This window comes from Elgaria multicarinata, chromosome 13 (genome assembly GCF_023053635.1).
Source record: "Elgaria multicarinata webbii isolate HBS135686 ecotype San Diego chromosome 13, rElgMul1.1.pri, whole genome shotgun sequence".
In the NCBI taxonomy this organism is placed as follows: Eukaryota; Metazoa; Chordata; class Lepidosauria; order Squamata; family Anguidae; genus Elgaria; species Elgaria multicarinata.
The window spans coordinates 30,502,107-30,518,821 of record NC_086183.1 but is presented as its reverse complement, the minus strand read 5'-3'; the positions used below and the strand labels follow the sequence as shown (position 1 = coordinate 30,518,821).

The 16,715-nt window shown below is 47.7% G+C and overlaps 1 protein-coding gene across 1 annotated transcript in view; it reads right to left on the bottom strand.

The window, feature by feature from the left end:
- Nucleotides 1–1,964: 1,964 nt before the first annotated feature.
- The window catches only part of SLC8A2 (solute carrier family 8 member A2), a 95,030-nt gene continuing 80,279 nt past the window's right edge, over nucleotides 1,965–16,715 (bottom strand). Inside the window, exons 5-8 of the mRNA XM_063140835.1 lie at nucleotides 10,250–10,374; nucleotides 8,766–8,865; nucleotides 4,819–5,094; nucleotides 1,965–2,341 (exon numbers count right to left, since the gene is read on the bottom strand). Of these exons, the coding sequence (XP_062996905.1) occupies nucleotides 1,965–2,341; nucleotides 4,819–5,094; nucleotides 8,766–8,865; nucleotides 10,250–10,374 (878 nt within the window). The remainder of the gene's footprint in view (nucleotides 2,342–4,818; nucleotides 5,095–8,765; nucleotides 8,866–10,249; nucleotides 10,375–16,715) is intronic.

Sequence of the window (16,715 nt, the reverse complement as noted above, 5' to 3'; positions counted from 1 at the left end):
TCAGATGGCTTCAACTCCTTGCTGAGACAACATCTCTCCATAGCTAAGCCAGTGGAGGCCTACTGTGAGCTGTCCATGGTCCTGCTCAGAGATACCTGCCTTGACCAGACTTGACTCCCCACTCTCCTCCCCACCTTTATTTCCCTTGACTGGGCATTACCCTGCCTGCCCAGAAGAGACCCAGCCTGACTGTTTCTGCTTCCCCTGCAAACCTCAAGCCACAGCAGAACAGGATATAGTGTTGCCATTTTCAAGATGGCTGCATTTCCTCTTTCTCTAACTAAAGAGTGGCTCCAAAAATGTCTTTTGTGTGAAGGCCCTTCTCTCTCACACTGGCATGGAGGCTTCTTCGCCGTGCTCAAATGGCTTTCCTCAGTCTGAGAAGCATCTACTGGAACAGGGAGCTGGTGTGCCCAAAAGTCAACCTTAACATACATTTAGACAAAATAATTGCTCCTGAAAGGGAAACGTGAATGCCTGCGGAGGGAAATTCAACAGAGAAAATCTACAAACACCGGACTGCACAATCAGACGACTGTAGCGAAAGAGCATTCACTCTGGGCGGCATCCCTGGTTCTGGTCCCTTTGATATCACCTTAACCCACAAGAAGGATCATTTTCAGCAAAGCAGTAGGCACAGTTCATTTCTGGTGTAGTGAAATGTCCACCTCCTCCTCAGTGGATCCTTCACTGTACTGACAGAATCACCTGGGAATGGGTGGATCACAGGGAAAGCCCCCAGCCTTCACCGCCAATCCCTGTGAGATGGGGTGTTGGTGATGATGTGGGAAATCCCCACGTGTTCCACTCATCCCCACATGCTTTAACCATTCTTCCTGGTGTAGCATGCCACCCAGCTATGGGTACCAGAGATTAACCGACTCCTAGACAGGAAATCCCAGAGTCCTCATCAAGGTGGATAAAACGTCCTAGGGAATGAACACAGAGGACCCCCCCCTTTAGCGCCGGGCAGATCCAAGGGGGCGGGAGGTGTAGTTCTCCTTATTTTAACACCTTTTGTCAAGGAGAGCGAAGCAGGTGTTAAAAGCATGTTAAGTGGTTGTCTGAACTGACGTCAATGCTTGTGGGCACGACCTCACCCAAAACAGCTGGAGGCTTTGTCTTGTGCGTCCACCTTCAAAATCACAAAAAGGGGGAAGGCTTATGCTGAGGTCAAAACGTCCCCTTCTCTTTTCTTGTCACGCTCGGGCCTGGGCACTTCTCTTGGGCTTTAACGTAACCCCAACTCAGCAAACCAATTTTTTTTCAAAACCACAAGAAGACGATGGAAAACATCAGATTGTGAAAGATGGAGAGTAAACGGCAAAACTCCACTACATCCCTGCGGAGGTGGGCGTACTTCTCCACAGGGTCATCTTCCCATCCCATATGTCCCCCACCTCCAAAAAGAGACCGAGGGCAAGTGTTTCTGAATAACCTTTGCAGGAGAGAGTCATTGCTCCCGTCTGGTCCTGGCGGCTTTAGCTGCAGTACAACCTCAGAACCACTGGAGGGCGCTTTAGTTGATGCGTTACAGGTTCTTTTGGTAGGAACAGGCAGCAGCTGGGCATTAAAAGAGAACACACACGTACACACACACCCTGCCCCACCCCTCTTGGCTTGCACACCTAGTTCCTGTGTGTAGGAGGCCCCGGTATTGGAATGTAGCTGCCCCCTTGGGGTGAGAAAGGGGCAGGAATTGAGGCTTCCTGCTTTAACGGCAAGCAGGGGAGAGGGGGAACGAAACCACAATCAGGAGATGCCTGAAAAAATGGTGATCAGGAATGGATCAGGCGCCTGCTCTTGTCCCACGTGGATGATGCTTAAAAGAAAGAAAAAAAGGTAACTCTGAATGGTGGAGGAAGGACCCCAATAAGTGTCTCTTTGTACAGAGCGCCCTCTTGTGGCTAACCTCCTCTCCGGCATCCCCCCCCCCCGCACCATGTGCTCGGGGTCGGTGGTCCTCAGAAGCCCTTGATGTGGCAGTAGGCCTCAAGGCCAGAGAAGAGGATGTAGAGGAGCCAAAGGCCTATGAAGAGGCAACAGGTAAGGATTTTGGCGGTTCGGGGGCCCCCCAGCTCGCCCCCTATGTGCGGCCGACGCCGGTACATGAGGACGCTGATGCAAACGAAGGCGAAGATGGTGAAGAGGGTGACGGAGAAGGCCAGGGTACCCGTCTGCACCTCAAAGTTTTTCCCTTGGAAGGCCCAGTAAATGGCCGCCACCGACCAGGCGACACCCAAGCCCAGAAAGACATTCACTGCATTGCTGCCCGTCACGTTGCCGATGGAGGCGTCTGCGCATTGATCCTGCAGGGCAGCCACTTTGCTGGCGAAGGTATCTGAGGGGAGAGAAGAGCCGTGAGATACACCTCCGAAACCACCCAGTGGAGGCTGGCGGCTCCGAGGTCAGTGGGGCGGTGAATCCGCTCCGGGTTTCAGTCAGAACCAGTCGGAATGCTAAAGGAGCTTTGCACCACAGATGGCTCCTTTAGAGTTCTGACTAAAACTCGGAGTGGATTCACTGCCCCATTGACCTCAGAGCTACCAACCTCTAGTGGTACCTTGGAATCGCAGGCAGGGCATCCAAGGGGCCACCATCAGGGAGGCACCCCAGTGGAGAAAAGAAAAGCAGACGACAAAGTCACAATGGTGCCTGCTTATCATGGGCTTTGCCCATCCAACATTACGGAGGTCTCTCCAATTCTTCAGGGGCTGCCTGCAACATAAGAGAATGTAGAAGCTTCAGCCGGTACAAAACAGAGCAGCCCGTTTACTAACAGGGACTGGCCGGCGAAATCACATTACGCCAGTCCTTTTACAACTTCATTGGCTGCCAGTCCAGGTCTGGGCCTGATTCAAAGTGCCGGCATTGACATTTAAAGCCCTAAACGGTTTGGGGCCAGCTTATTTGAAGGAACGCCTCCTCCCATATGTACCTGCCCAGACCTTGAGATCATCTACAGGGGTCCTTCTCCGTGAGCCCCTGCCAAAGGAAGTGAGGCAGGTGGCTATTAGGAGGAGGGCCTTCTCCGCTGTGGCACCCCGGCTGTGGAATGAGCTCCCCAGAGAGGTCTGCCTGGCGCCTACACTGTACTCCTTTCGTCGCCAGCTGAAGACCTTTTTATTCTCTCAGTATTTTAACACTTAATTTTAACTTAAATTTAAATTTTACTGTTCTAACTCTGTATTTTAATCTTCTATCAATTTTTGTGGCATGGTTTTATCCTGATTGTGCTTTTTATACTGTATTTTGTATTTGTGTTTTTAAACTGACGTTGTTTTATGATGGTTTTAATTTTTGTGAACCGCCCAGAGAGCTTCGGCTATTGGGCGGTATAAAAATGTAATAAATAAATAAATAAATAAATAAATAAATAAATAAATGTTTAAAAACTTTCCTCCATAAAAGTCATCAGACAGCCATCTAGTGTTAGTGGCCAGAGGGTTGACAGCCAAGCATTGAAGAGATAGTCAAGGGCTCTCTATCGAAAACTGCATGGCAGAACTCTCTTTCAAAAAAAAAAAAAAAAAAAAAAACTGACCCGAAAGTTAAGCACAGAGGACCATTAAATGAAGACAAATGGGAAGAGGTATGGAGGAAATGAATTGATTTTGTAAATAAAATAGAACGTGGGAGAATGCGGAGCTATGGGTAGCATGGGTCTAGGGAAATGAGGTCCCTTTCCCAACTATGGTGAAAGAAAACGTGGTCTGTAAAAGGGTGCAGACAGACATGAGCACCATAGCTTTCTATAGGATTGCTGTCATGCCCCATAAACTTACTTATGAAATTTCAAATGTGGATTATTTGTCTGAGATGTTTGTGTGTTATGAGGGAGTTTCTAACGAGAGTTTTAACTCCTGTGAGTTTAAAGAACACAAAACCAGGATCTATCCATCTATCTCCTGGGTGTGTGTGTGTGTGTGTGTGTGTGTGTGTGTGTGTGTGTGTGTCTATAGATTCTCCTTGGGGGTGTGGCTATAGGGCTATCACAATGAGCTCCTGCACTTCAAAATGTACCACTACACCACTGTCCTGAATTAGGGTGACCTTGTGAAAAGGACGACCCGGCTCCTGTAACTTTAACAGTTGTATAGAAAAGGGAATTTCAGCAGGTGTCATTTGCATGCATTTGTATGCCTTGTGAAAATCCCTTTTCATCACAACAGTGAAAGCTGCAGGAGCCCTGCCCTCTTTTGTATCTGGTCACTAGATTCAAAGGAGGGCAGGGCTCCCGCGGCTTTCACTATTTTGATGAAGAGGGAATTTCACCAGGTGCTGCATGCATAACAATGACACCTGCTGAAATTTCCTTTTCAATACAACTGTTAAAGATACAGGAGCCCTGTCCTCCTTTTCATAGGGTCGCCCTACTTGAATGCTTGGGGACAAGCAGCAGCAGAAAGCTTCTGGATCCGTCACTCCAAATGACAGAGGACCTTCTCTTCTGCTGCTCCCAGACTGTGGAACGGCCTGCCGGAGGAGACTCGTCAACTTAACAGTCTATCAGCATTCAAGAAAGCTATCAAGACTGACCTCTTCTGGCAGGCCGATCCAGGGGAATTTTAGGATGCTTTTAGGATGTTTTTAACAGTGTATATTACGTTTTTATGTATTTTATGCTTGCTGTTGTTCCCCGCCTCGATCCAATTGGAAAGGCGGGTAAGAAATACATTATTATTATTATTATTATTATTATTATTATTATTATTATTATTGAAAACTTCTGGCTGGTTGATGTTGGAAACAGTATGCTAGGTTAGACGAGCCTTAACTTTGATCCACAAGACGATTCTTACATCCTCCTTGTAATACCTGGTATGGAAGTGCCCAGGGCCACAAACACGACTGCGTTGACCGAGTCCTTGAGGCCGACGGTGCAGCCAAAGTGGGAGGCCAGGTCTCCAATGAGGGCCGTCAGCATCCCGATCACCAAGATGCTGACGCTGAAGCAAGCCCAGCCGTTCCAGTACTCGGTGGGTGGCACACAGGCGAAGAGAACCTTCCAGAAGACGGTCAGGAAGTGCATGACGTAGTCAAAGCAGGACGGAAGACGCTCTTCACGACCATCTTCTTCGTCTTCCTCGTCACCTAGGGTAGGGCAGGGCAGAGTTAGGGGCTTGGCTGGGGGCAAGAGTGTTGCGGAGCAAAGGCTCATGGGAACCCAGCACTGGCCCTTTTTGGGTAGCAGGGACACTGACGTCAACTACCAACCCGCTCCCGATTCCCTGTTCCCTCTGAGCTTAGCTGCCATCCTCACAGTAGCTGGGAGGAAATCAATTTCCCCAGCTACAAGATTTTGGTTGTTCCCTGCTATAATGTAAAGCATTTTGGTCTTGAATGGGCAATTAAGATCTTTTAGCTTTGCAAAACGCCTGCTCATGCACAATAGATAAAACTATTAGTGGATCTGGCTCAACACCCCTGCCTACATTTTTGGACCCTTTGCACAAATTAGACCTGCAATTTTGTACAAATTGTGCTATTTATGCTCGTGATTTCTTGCAAACACCCCCCCCCCCCGGTCCCCCATGGAAAGCTTCCAGGTTTCAGGAACTTTCTCACGGCTTGGCTTTTAAATGCGAGGGATCTGTCGGGCCCCAAAATGGGGAGATTTCCCTGCAAGGGACAAACCGAGTTCCGACTGAAACCCGGAGCGGATTCACTGCCCCACTGACATCGTAGCCTCCAGCTTCCACTGCATCGAAGAGGATAATAGTTGCCATTTCTTTCAGATACTTTTTTACTGGTCCTGCCCTTGTGTCTTTAGCCGCAACTTGACTTGCAGAAATGAAAGCGGTGAAGCTTTCTGCATGCATTTCAACTCCATGCCTGAAACAGGTTCACCTGCCCAATTTGGGCAGCTCAGGTACAGGAGCCCTGGCAGAAAAACTAATACAATGTCCCTGTATTGAATTATAACCACTCAGGGTCCCAAAATCCTGTGTGTGTGTGTGTGTGTGTGTGTGTGTGTGTGTGTGTGTGTGTGTGTGTGTGTGTTGGGCACATGTTGCAAGGGCAAAATATTATAGAGACCATCAAAATGTACGCTGTACAGCACCATGTACATTGATGTGCTATATAAATAATAATAATAATAATAATAAAATAAGCACATAACTTCTACCATGTGTCATCTTGGCCAGTAGAGGGTGCAACTGCTACACTACATAATCTGTGGAAGATGTACTGTTGCCAATTTAAACCTCTTTTTTTCCACCTACGTGGGCTGTACAGAGGGAGGCAGCAATGAAGGCAGTATGTGTTGGGGGGACAGGAAGGAATGGAAGGCAGCCCCACAGGACTGTGCAAAGGGGTCCGCCTTCAGACCCAGTTATAGCCATGAGGGTCAGGAACAGTATCTTTAAGTGTAGGATTATGCAAACTTTTACGTTTTACAGAACTCTTAATTTGGCAGAAAAACAAACAAAAAAGAGAGGATAAAACGTCAAGCATGAACTGCTGCATTCTCACATGATGCAGTTTTCCATTTCGGTGGACGGATTTATGTCTTTCGCGGATTTCCGGAAAGAGCGATTAAGAGTCCTATGAAACTCCAAAGCTTGCTTCCTTTTAAATCAATGTATGTCAATTTCATCCTCCATTTCAGCACTTCCCAAGCAAAGCGAGTGGAGGGGGGAATTGACTAGTTTGCGGCTGCCGTTGTGGGTGTTCGGACAGTCACAATAGGCTCATTTCCCAGAAGGTAAACTGGTGAGGCTAACAGAACAGCGAGGGTGCAATCCTATGAATGTTTAGACAGAAGAAAAGTCCTACAACTCCCAGGATGCCCCAGCCAGGGAACTGTTGGATTTCGCCCCGTCTAAACATGCTTAGGATTGTGCTGTGACTTGCCTGGTGGTGGTCCTTCTCCTCTGTTAATCGTGTCCTCCGCCATCACTTTGCACAAAAGGGTTTTCATCAATGGGAGAAGAAGAACGCGTACATTTCAAATTTGTGCACAACTGATGTGAACAATGCACACGCACAAAAACATCCACCGGTTTTCACATGAAAAGAGGGGGGGTTGGGACAACGGGCTTGAGTGGGGACGAATTTGAGATGAAATTCAGACAATTTTGGCCTGCTCCCCTTTTTCGTTGACTTGCACATTCCTAATTTCTGCTTAAAGAATAAGGTTTATTTGTAAGCTGGCATCTATGCATTTAAATTAGCACATGCAAATGTTATGCAAATCACTGCCCTCTTGCGCCCTTGGTTTTTGCTGATGCATTTCCTTTCTTTGTGGCAATTTGTAAGCTGGACATCAGGAAAAACTTCCTGACGGTTAGAGCAGTACGACAATGGAATCAGTTACCTAGGGAGGTTGTGGGCTCTCCCACACTAGAGTCATTCAAGAGGCAGCTGGACAACCATCTGTCGGGGATGCTTTAGGGTGGATTCCTGCCTTGAGCAGGGGGTTGGACTCGATGGCCTTGTAGGCCCCTTCCAACTCTGCTATTCTATGATTCTATGATAAGTGGCCCCCCTGCCCCAGAAAGCAGTGTTCGTGCATGTTACTTGCTGTTCTGTGGAACGAAGGCATATGTGTTGGCTTCTTTGCATCACAGGGGCAGATTAGCAATTTGGAGAGGCCAAGACTAAAGCTCTACATGAAGGAAATCGCCTTATTGACTCAAAGAGGGAAGGCTGAAAGTGTGAAGGAAAAAGAGGCAGAGGTGGAGGAAAGTGTGGGTGGATGGCTGAGCCGGAATGGGCGGTGGGGGGAATAATATAATTCCCCCTCCATTTCTTTTGCTAGCATTGAAAACACCCACAGTGTTATAGCAGAGGCGCTGTCATTTTAAGAGATTTCAGGACAGCAGTAAAACCGTGAGACGTTCAGGCTGCCTTTATTTATTTATTTTTAAAAGTAATTTCTAGATGCCTTGGTTGAGAAGAACATCATAGGTTTAGGCCATCTTACTTAGTCATCAGTGCAAAATCCATTTTCTTTTCCAAAACTCATTATCTGGGTTTGGGGAAGGTGGGAGAAAGAAGGAGAAGAAAGAAATCTTTTTTGACTTGTGGATTCTGTCCTGTCTGCATTAAAGCAGGTTTGGGTGTGCTTGGTGGCAATAGTGTGTTTGTGTGTCCGCAAGAGGCACAGCTCCCAGGGGAGCCAATCTGAACTGGTGGCTCTTTCTAGAAAGGCAGGGCAGAGTCAAGTCTGGCTGTGCTGGATAGTAAGGCAAAGTCAGACTAAGCAGGGCTTGTCAGGACCCTGGACAGCTCTATGCTGGCTAGAACACACTCGGGAAGCGCTGTTGTCTCAGCGACATGCAGAGGTTTTCTGAGGCTTATGAAGGCTGGCTGATCTGGGCCTGCTGTTAACCCACACACACACACACACACACACACACACACACACACACACACACCACCCCAAGAGCTATCTGTCTCTTAAAGGGCCATTACTTGATTCTTTAGCTGCTGGCTCCTCTGGCGTGGAGGTTGATGAGGACTGCAGTGAGGGTGAGTTGCCCTCTGAGTTTGGCAAAGCCACATCCTTCAGCCTTGAAGGTCCTGGAGCAACAGATGATGGTTCCCATGACATTTCCTCCTGCACCTTGGAGTCCTCCTCAGAGCCAGAGGGAGGGATTATGGCTGGAGAACATGACACCAGCTCAGTGGCAGGGCATCTAACTTATCTGCTTAAGGCCCTATGTTGAGTCCCTGGCATTTTCAGTTACAAGAGAAGTGGGATTATGAGAACAGACTCTCTCAAGATCCCCAAGTTGGTTCATGTATGGATCACCTACCTGCGCTCACAGTGATCGCCTCTAGGAACTGCTCCCGCCACGAGTGTGTGCCGATCACCAATGCCAGGTTTGTTTTCTTGATGAGCTTGTCCACTGTGTTCTATGGAAGAGGGAGCAATGGAGACACCATGGAGGTTGAAGTTCTCCTGAGTTTGAGATAAGGGGCAGAGTCTCTTTGGGAGCTCCAGGGATGGAATTGGGCTCAGCCCCAGCCTCGAGGGGCTCCTCAGCAAAGATCTCTCAGGGAACCTGTGGCCATGGTCTTACATGGCGCTAGCAGTGGGTGGCTACAAGCTGCCATTTCAATTTTCCCACGATGCTACTTGTGCTCTGGGGCATTGTGAGAAATTATGAATGACAGGCAGCTCAGAGTGATGGACACCTGTTGTGAGGGAGCCAGGGCAGTGTCAGGGTCAGTGATGAACAATGATGTGGAAATAGAGGAGGAATAAGAATAGAAGGTGACCAAGGTGATAAGAAGGTAGGCTCACTAAACGAGGGAGCCCGTTGAAATTTTCTTGCACGTGGCCTCTTGAGAACCTGGAGCTGCACTCTGTGTGTGTGTGTGCAGAGATTTTGCAAAATGCCAAATCACACAGGTGTGGGGATGTCGCAACGCCTGGAGTCCTACAGACAGCAAACTGTCTGGAGATAAAGGGTGGAAGTGGCAAACCCCTTTATCTCCCTATTGTCTATTGTCTAAGAGCAGTGTGTCATGTTTTGACTTCCAGCTTAATCCAGGGAACAAACAGGGTAAGAGAGCTAGTTAGCAAACACCGGTAATGAGAAAAGTTAATCACCTTACTCAAACCTGACAATGAAGGTTGACTCACCCAAGGGAGGAGGGAGGAATTGAGTGAGCACAAAATAGGTATATAAACTCTTGTTATTTTCTCAATAAACATGATTTACCATCATCACCCATCGCTGTGTGAGTTTACTACAACAGGGAATTCAGTGCCCCTCATTTTAAGGGTTTCATCCTATTGGTGCCTCATTGAGAAGGTCTTTTCTGCCCATTTTCAAATCAAGGTTCAGAAAGGAGGCCCACAAAAAAGGAGAGAGAAGGCAGGCAAAGAAGATCTCGGGGCAGGCCTCCAGCTGGATTCCTCTCTCTCTCTCTCTCTCTCTCTCTCTCTCTCTCTCACACACACACACACACACACACACACACACACACACACACGGCCATCTACCATTGACTGCCCCATGGAAAGGATTCCAGGAGAGACGGAGCTAGAAGAGGGAAACACCAGACATTGGCTTCAGTTCCAGCTGAATTCTCACATCTTCCACCAACCACCCCATGGGAAGGATTCCTGATAGCTTTTTTCCTTTTAATTCATGGGGTTTTTTTAAGACAGCTTATTGTGATTTTATCGTTTTCATGTTCCTTGTAAACACCTTGGTTAGGGATTTGTCTCCAGAAAGATCATTATTGTCATCAAGCCATCATAAATAGGACCCTGTGCCGCTCTCGTTACCTTGAAATCGTAGGATTCCTCAATGATGACTTCGAGGCGGGAGTTTTCCCCTAGGATGGGTTTGCCCATCTCGGCAATCCGCCGGGCCTCCTCTTCCTCCGCTGTGAGTTTCTTGTCAGTATCCACTGGGTTAGGGGAAACACAACGTGAACGAGATGCCTCTCCGTGTGGACTGCTTTGCTGGACCAGACCAAGGTCCTTCTAACCCAGCCTTTCCCAACCCTGATGCCCTCCAGGTGTTTTGCACTACAACTCCCAGTAACGGAGTGGTGGCAACTAGGCTCAGGGGCCCATGATCCCATCCAAGCAGTGGAGGCTGGTGGATGCAATATTAGTGGGTCGGTGAATCTGCTCTGGGTTTCATTCGGAATCAGGCAAAGCAATAAAGGAGCTATCCAAGGTGAGAATCCGCTTCAGGTTTCAGTGAGAACCAGTCAGGACTCTAAAGGAGCTGGTTCTGACTGAAATCCGGAGCGGATTCACTGCCACACTGACATTGGAGCCACCAACTCCCATTGCCCTCACATCTGGAGAGCATCAGGGTTAAGTAAGGTCTTATCCAGCCCAATGTTCTCCAACAGTGACCATCCAGAGGCAGCCTGAAAGCAACAGGTCTACAAAGAGGATCTATTTATTTATTTATAGCATTTAATCCCACCTTTCCCTCCGAGGAGCACAGGGAGGCATGCACGATTCCTCCTCTCCCTGCTCACCATTTTTATCCTCACAATAACCCTATGACAGAGGTTAAGCTGAGGGTGTGTAATTGGTCCAAAGTCACCCAGTGGGCTTCATCACAGAGCCAGAGTTTGGATCTGAGTCTCTTCCCAGTCCTAGTTTAGCCATGTCTTCCCCCTGTTGCTTGTCCCCAGCATCTGGTAGTAGCTAGAGGTACAGTATCCTTGAATGTGGAGGTTCAATTTAACTGTCATGATGAGCCCCTGCTCCATGCATTATTTCCACAGCCTCTTACCTCTAGCAAGAGACCCTGGGCACTTTTCTTGGATTGTACAGTACAGCTGTCAGGGCCAGGAAATCCTTGCAATGCATATGTGAGATGGCCATAAGCACACTTCAAATCTGTATCATCACATTTGGAGGCTTAGTGAGGGCAGCATGCTAGGCAGAGTAGCAAAATTCCCCACTGGCCCTGTGCTTGCACAGCCTAATACACTAAAGCACATTCAGCCACTGAGTGAAAATTGCTAGGATAGGGCAGGATAGGTGGGGTGGGGGACTGAAAACAAGAGATGGCAGCAGCCAGAAAACTTTTTGCACAACTTCTTCTGAGCAGGAACAGTCTATCTGAGCAATGGGGATTTCAGCAGCAGTGCCTTTCATGCATCCCATTCTGATTCTCTGGGGAAAGAGGCGTAAAAACTGGGAGCCTGGTGTGGCATAGAAATGGCTGTTTTTACAGAGTGGAACCTTCCCCTGTGACTTGAAATATTCAAGTCCCAGCTGGTTCCTCAGTAAAAGACTCCAACTTCTTGAGAAACTACAGATTCTGAATAATCTTCCAGGGACAAACTCTCTGCAGAATGAGTTTATATTCTCTGTAACCTCCACCTACCACAGAAGATGGTAACCCTTTTCTTATCACTTCAGGAAGGAGAAGGAGAAGAAGAAGAGGAAGAGGAAGAGGAAGAGGAAGAGGAAGAAGGAGGAGGAGGAGGAGGAGGAGGAGGAGGAGGAGGAGAAGAAGAAGAAGAAGAAGAAGAAGAAGAAGAAGAAGAAGAAGAAGAAGAAGAAGAAGAACAACAACAACAACAACAACAACAACAACAACAACAACAACAACAACAACAACAATTTTCCCTGTATTTAGAAAAAGAGCTCATCAGGGGAAAAACTAGGTTGATTACTTCTCCCTGATGTATTAGATTTCTATGTGTAGGGAGATGTGAATTGTTAGGGTTTTTCAAATTTATTTTTTGCTAGAGGAGCATTAAAATATATAACTCTGCACCTACAGCCTGAAATGGTATAAGCGTTACCACTTGATTCTGGAGATTGTATAAACTGGCTGTTTCTCTCTTTTTTCGAGTCAGACTGACTTCAGCTTGCCTCCCCGGCCTTTGGCTCCTTCCCTGCTCTTAGCTATGGATCGTTTCCAAGACAGGAGAAACAGCTCTACCCTTCATAAACAGGCTTGTTGTTTCACCCGAATCGGACGCCAAGACGGATCCCACCAACAATATGTTAAATTGTCAGGACAGTGTGTTCAGATTATGTGACAGTGCATCCCCTGCACTAAAAAAATAAATAAAATCCAAATCCAAAATTGGACATAGAGAAAAGCAGGATTCTGCAACTACAGCAAATTATGGAAATTAAGCAGTGTTGCTTATTTTGCATAATTTATTCTGTTCTTAGGACAGAGAAGGAGCAAGGCAAAACAAGGAAAGAAAAACCCAAGCCTTAAAACCCTGTCTTATTTTCCTCTGGCTTCTCGTTCATCATCAAACACTGTCTTCCTCCACCCCCCACCCCCACCCCAATTTTCAAGCTTGTTTCAACTGTCACAAGGACTAGGAACTTACTGTTCCAGAAGAAGGAGGAGGAGGAGGAGGAGGAGGAGGAGGAGGAGGAGGAGGAGGAGGAGGAGGAAAAGGAAAGGAGGAGGAGGAGGAGGAGGAGGAGGAGGAGGAGGAGGAGGAGGAGGAGAAGGAGAAGGAGAAGGAGAAGGAGAGGAGGAGGAGAAGGAGGAGAGGAGGAGGAGGAGGAGGAGGAGGAGGAGGAGGAGGAGGAGAAGGAGAAGGAGAAGGAGAAGGAGAAGGAGAAGGAGAGGAGGAGAAGGAGGAGGAGAAGGAGAAGGAGAAGGAGAGGAGGAGAAGGAGGAGGAGGAGGAGAAGGAGAAGGAGAAGGAGAAGGAGAAGGAGAAGGAGAAGGAGGAGAAAGCTCAGGGTCTCAGAGCATTATCTTTGACTCCAAATATCAAATTCCCTGCTCGTGCAAGATACATGGACATTGAGAATTAACACACAGTCCTGCTCTAAGCTGGGTGTCAGTGATACACAGATGTGCTTGTTGGTACATCTGTGTGGCTACAGAGAATAAAAATGGTTCACTGCAAGCCAGAACCATCCTCTGGCTCCTGAGAGCACATCTTGGCAGCGACCGGGGTGGGGATGACGCTGGTGCACTTTGCAAAGAAACCAAGCCCATCCAGTCCCAGCTCTAATTAGAACCAGCTCTCTTCTCGCTTTGGCCCATCTCAGCCTCCACATGCGGGTGACATCTCCCACCAGGGTGACATTGCTTGCCAGCCTCTCCTTCCTGATACCGGCTGTGGTGCTGCTTCAAACACCCGAGGGAGGGAGGCTGAGCTTTAGTTTTCCCAGTGCAGAAGTGGAGCGGGGCTGGAACGGATTATTCCACTCCAATTTGCTCCAAGCCACTGGAACAATTAACAGCCCAAGATTACAGGCTGGGGTAAATGGATGCATCAGGAAGGCATCGATATGTGTGCTTGCAAGGCTTCAGACAACAGGGCCGGCTCGCCTAGCAGGCAAATGGAGCATTTGGCCCGACATACTGGCCCTATAGGGGGAGTCGCACACCTGGCTTCCAAAGTCTCCCATTAAGTATATGCTGAAAGTCTGCGTAAGCTGTGTAAGTCTTGTGGTTACGGACTTCATGGTTTTACACACACATGTACTTCTTGTGTGTGTCCATGCACACACGCACACACACACACACACACAAAGAATCTTCTCCCAAACCCTGAAGTGAACATAAGCTGCAATATTTGAAACCTCCACAGCTATCAGGTATAAGAACTCGGGCTTCAGTACATTGTAAGGAGTTCCATCCCACCATGCCATTGGGCCTTCTCTGGCGTGGCCCCCCAACTGTGGAACCATCTCCCTGACAAGGCCCACCTGGCGCCGACATTGTCATCTTTTTGGCACCAGGTCAAGACTTTTCTCTTCTCCCAGGCATTTAGCAATACGCAATGACAGTGGGTCTGTTTTTTGGCTCATTGGTTTTGAAGTTGTTATAGTGGTTTTATATGTATGTGTATTTTGCTTGTTTTTGTGGGTTTTAATCTTTGTATATTGTTTTTAAGTGTTTTTATCTTATGGGAATCGCCCAGAGAGTTTCGGCTATGGGGCGGTATACAAATGCAATAAATAAATAAATAAATAAATAAATAAAGTATCTATCATCTAAATTCTGGACTTTTCAGCCTGACAACGAAGGTCCTGCAAAGCTTGCCTTACTCTCCAGAGCCCAGTCCTATGCATGCTAAACCAAAACCCTAAGTCGCTTAGGATCTGGCTATGTAAGTGTCCATCTGCCTTGTTATGACCCTGCCTGGCTATTATGATCCACAGGAGAGGCCCTCTTGAGAACAACATTTCCCCACACGGGTGAAAGGGTTTTCTCCTGCGTTTCCCCGCAAACCATCACAGTGGTGGTTCCAACGACAGCGGGGCAGTGAACCTGCTTAGGGTTGCAGTCAGAACCAGTCACAACTATAACAACACAATCCAGGTTGCAAATCCCCTTGGATAGCTCCTTTAGAGTTCTGACGGAAAACCAGAGCGGATTCACCGCCCCACTAAACATCGGAGTCACCAGCCTCCACCGAACTATGAAATATGCCCCCTCCAGGGCTTCCATTGTACCCCACTTTCTCAGCCTTTAGAAATGGTGTAAAGTTGTGCCTTTTCAATGTTGCATTTTTAAATGTGCGGTTTTAACATTGTTGTTTTGTTTTGTTTTTGCTGTTTTTAGAATCCTAGCTTTTAAAAAATGGTTTCAGGGTGTTATCGTTTTAAACAGCTGTATGCCACCTTGATGACTTTTTAGCAGATAAGGTGGTATATAAATGTGAATACTAAATAAATAAATAAATAAATAAATGTAAAGCCAGCAAAGTAACTATTCGGGCCTCATGAGGGCATGGGGCTGGCGGACTCAGTGTGCTGCTGTATTTACAATCGCGCTCCCGCAACCGTCAGAGACAGGCAACATGCCCTGCGCCACTGACTAAACATTTTTGCTCAGTGGCGCTTATTCAGAGGCGCTCCCTCCCGATGCTTAAGCCTGCGCTGTCAGGCACCCTCACAAGCACACAGAGAGTCCGTTTGGCAGGGGACATCACTGAGACACACATTTTCATTTCATTCTCTTCTGAAGCACATAGGTTTTCTCCCCCACACTCCCAGCCTTCCCAGAACATGGCTAATGTGGACACACACACATTTTCTCCCACGCAACTCTCTCCCATGGCATTCTCACACCCACGCATGGTGCTTGTTCTCCCTGCCACAGATGTTTAATAGAAGGCTGTAGTTCATCTGCTTGCACAGCCCATAGTGTTAGGGTCCCTCCCTCCCTCCCTCCCTCCCTTCCTTCCTTCCTTCCTTCCTTCCTGTCTGTTTGGGGGATTTGGGGTGGGAAGAGCTTGCTCACACAGCGCAGAGTTAAATTATGGACCTCACTACCACAAGATGTAGTGACGGCCACCAATCTGGATGGCTTCAAAAGGGGGTTGGATAAATTCCTGGAGGCGAAGGCTATCCATGGCTTCTAGCCGTGATGGTTGTGTGCTATCTCCAGTATTCGAGGCAATAAGCCTGCATGCACCAGTTGCTGGGGAACATGGGCAGGAGGGTGCTGTGGCACCATGTCCTGCTTGTTCATCCCTGGCCGATGGCTGGTTGGCCACTGAGCAAACAGAGTACTGGACTTGATGGACCCTTGGTCTGATCCAGCATCAGGGCACTTCTGATGTTCCATTACCACAGAGAAGGGCTCTTTCAGCAAGATAATATCTCCATTAGGTAATCTTTCCACCATCACAGCAAGGATGTCCTAGGAAACCCCACAGGCATGCACACGTCAGAAATATCAATAGACGTTCTAAGGACGCAGTCCTATGCATGTTTAGAAATGTCCTAGAACTCCGACAGCCAGGCCGGCTGAGAAATGTAGAGAGTTGTAGGACTTTCTTTTCTGTCTGAACATGCATAGGGTTGCACCCTAAAAGTCTTTTGGCTCCCCTCAAAATTCCACTGGTGTCTGAAGAGGAATCGGAAAATGTGCATTGAATTTTGGAGTGAGCAAAACCCGGGGGTGATCATTGGGGTTGTGAGATCAGTTTGTTTTGCTTTCCAGAATTTTATGCAAATTCAGTCCCAGAAAACTATGTAAATAGTAGGCTGGAGCATGAAAATGCAACATTTGTGTGGGTGGGGCATGTGTGCGTGTTCATAAGTGCAAATTTGCGCAAATTCCAGAAATTGGAAATAATCTGATTCCACCAATGAGTGGACGATGGAACGAAAGGCGCTTGACAATCCACGAAAAGCAGAAGGAATGGATTTTACAAAATCCATATATTCCTATGCCCCACACATGACGTTGGAGGAAATATTAGGATCAGTTCATCCCCTGGATGAGAGGTCTAGCAATGGCTGTTAGTGGTTGAACCTCCATGTTCAGAGGCAATATA